Genomic DNA, 1,381 nt, shown 5'->3' with positions numbered 1-1,381 from the left:
TTCTTCTTCTTCTTCTTCTTCTTCTTCTTCTTCTTCTTCTTCTTCTTCTTCTTTTTCCTTCCCCTTTTCTTCTTCTTCCTTCTCTTCTTCTTCTTTTCCCATCATAATTTGGTTAAAAAAACAAAACAAAACAAATAATAAAGAATACCAGCTACAATAACAGGATTGGGAAAATAATGGGGAGTAGTAATATTCTCACAATCAACGTTTTTACTGTTGTAATTATGTTATATCACTATAAATTTCTTTTTTATATCATCATTATTATTGTTGATAATCATAATTAATTAAATGTTCTTCTTTTTACCTTTTTACTTATTGTTATGAATGTCTATTTTATTGGAATCAATATTACTTTAATCTTAATCTTTACATTTAAATCATCACGTTTTCCTGGCATTTCTGTTTATAATTATTACGCTGAAAAGATTCACATTTTCGGCGAAATTTTCCACGTAAAGTGCACTATTTTTAGAGTTATTACCTCTGAAATGGAACCCATAAACCAAAACATTTTAAAATACTGAGATTTAGAAATGAAATGTAAGGTTTAAACAGCATTATCCCAGAAAAAGCTGAACAGAACAATCCACTGTATGATGCATACCAAATAATACTAAATGAGTCTACACCGACGTACAGAGATTATGTTTGGTTTGGGGTGAGAGAGAGAGAGAGAGAGAGAGAGAGAGAGAGAGAGAGAGAGAGAGAGAGATGGGGGAGGTCATGAGAAGAAAATGAAACATTGCTGGAACTGTTATGTATCTCATACGAGTACATGTATGTATCGCCCCAGTATCTTGTGTGTCCGTATTAATTGCCACCATCTGCACCGACATCTAAAAGAATCATTTAATTTGTGACGAAAATTTGGATAATCAAAACTTTTCTTGTCTAATATTTTCCCCCTTATATAATCTCATCTTACCGTAAACTTCCGCCATCATGGTCAGCTGATTGCTTCCCGCCGTTGCCTGGACAGAGCAGGTGTACCGTTCGCCATTCATCACGTAATTCACCTGCAAGACAAAGTAAAATACATTTTTTAAAAATATGTAGGTGTTTTTACTTCCCCATCGACACATTTTAGATAATCCAGTAGGCAAGCTTCGGACACTGTTTGTTAGCACAACATTCCAGCAGAAAGACCGATATACTCAATAAAAATGTTCTCACCACTTGGGAATCGAACTCAGGTCTTCAGCGTGCGACAGCAAAGCGCCTAACTGTTTCATCACAGACAGCGGTTGTATAATACTAGTACATAAGTTATTCGCGATTTATATACAAAAACATATTAAGTCTATTCAATACACCCCCTCCTTCTCTGTCTGTCTGTCTGTCTGTCTGTCTGTCTGTCTGTCTGTCTGTCTGTCTGTCT

The 1,381-nt window shown here is 35.1% G+C and overlaps 1 protein-coding gene across 1 annotated transcript in view; it reads right to left on the bottom strand.

Annotated features, from left to right (window-relative positions):
* The window catches only part of LOC101859496 (receptor-type tyrosine-protein phosphatase alpha), a gene marked incomplete in the record, with an annotated part of 114,619 nt that overhangs the window by 107,318 nt on the left and 5,920 nt on the right, over positions 1–1,381 (bottom strand). Inside the window, 1 exon segment of the mRNA XM_035970946.1 lies at positions 929–1,019. Within this exon segment, the coding sequence (XP_035826839.1) occupies positions 929–1,019 (91 nt within the window).

This window comes from Aplysia californica, unplaced genomic scaffold, assembly GCF_000002075.1.
Source record: "Aplysia californica isolate F4 #8 unplaced genomic scaffold, AplCal3.0 scaffold00346, whole genome shotgun sequence".
Classification (NCBI taxonomy): Eukaryota; Metazoa; Mollusca; class Gastropoda; order Aplysiida; family Aplysiidae; genus Aplysia; species Aplysia californica.
The sequence above is the reverse complement of the archived record's forward strand: the minus strand, read 5'-3'. Positions and strand labels throughout refer to the sequence as shown.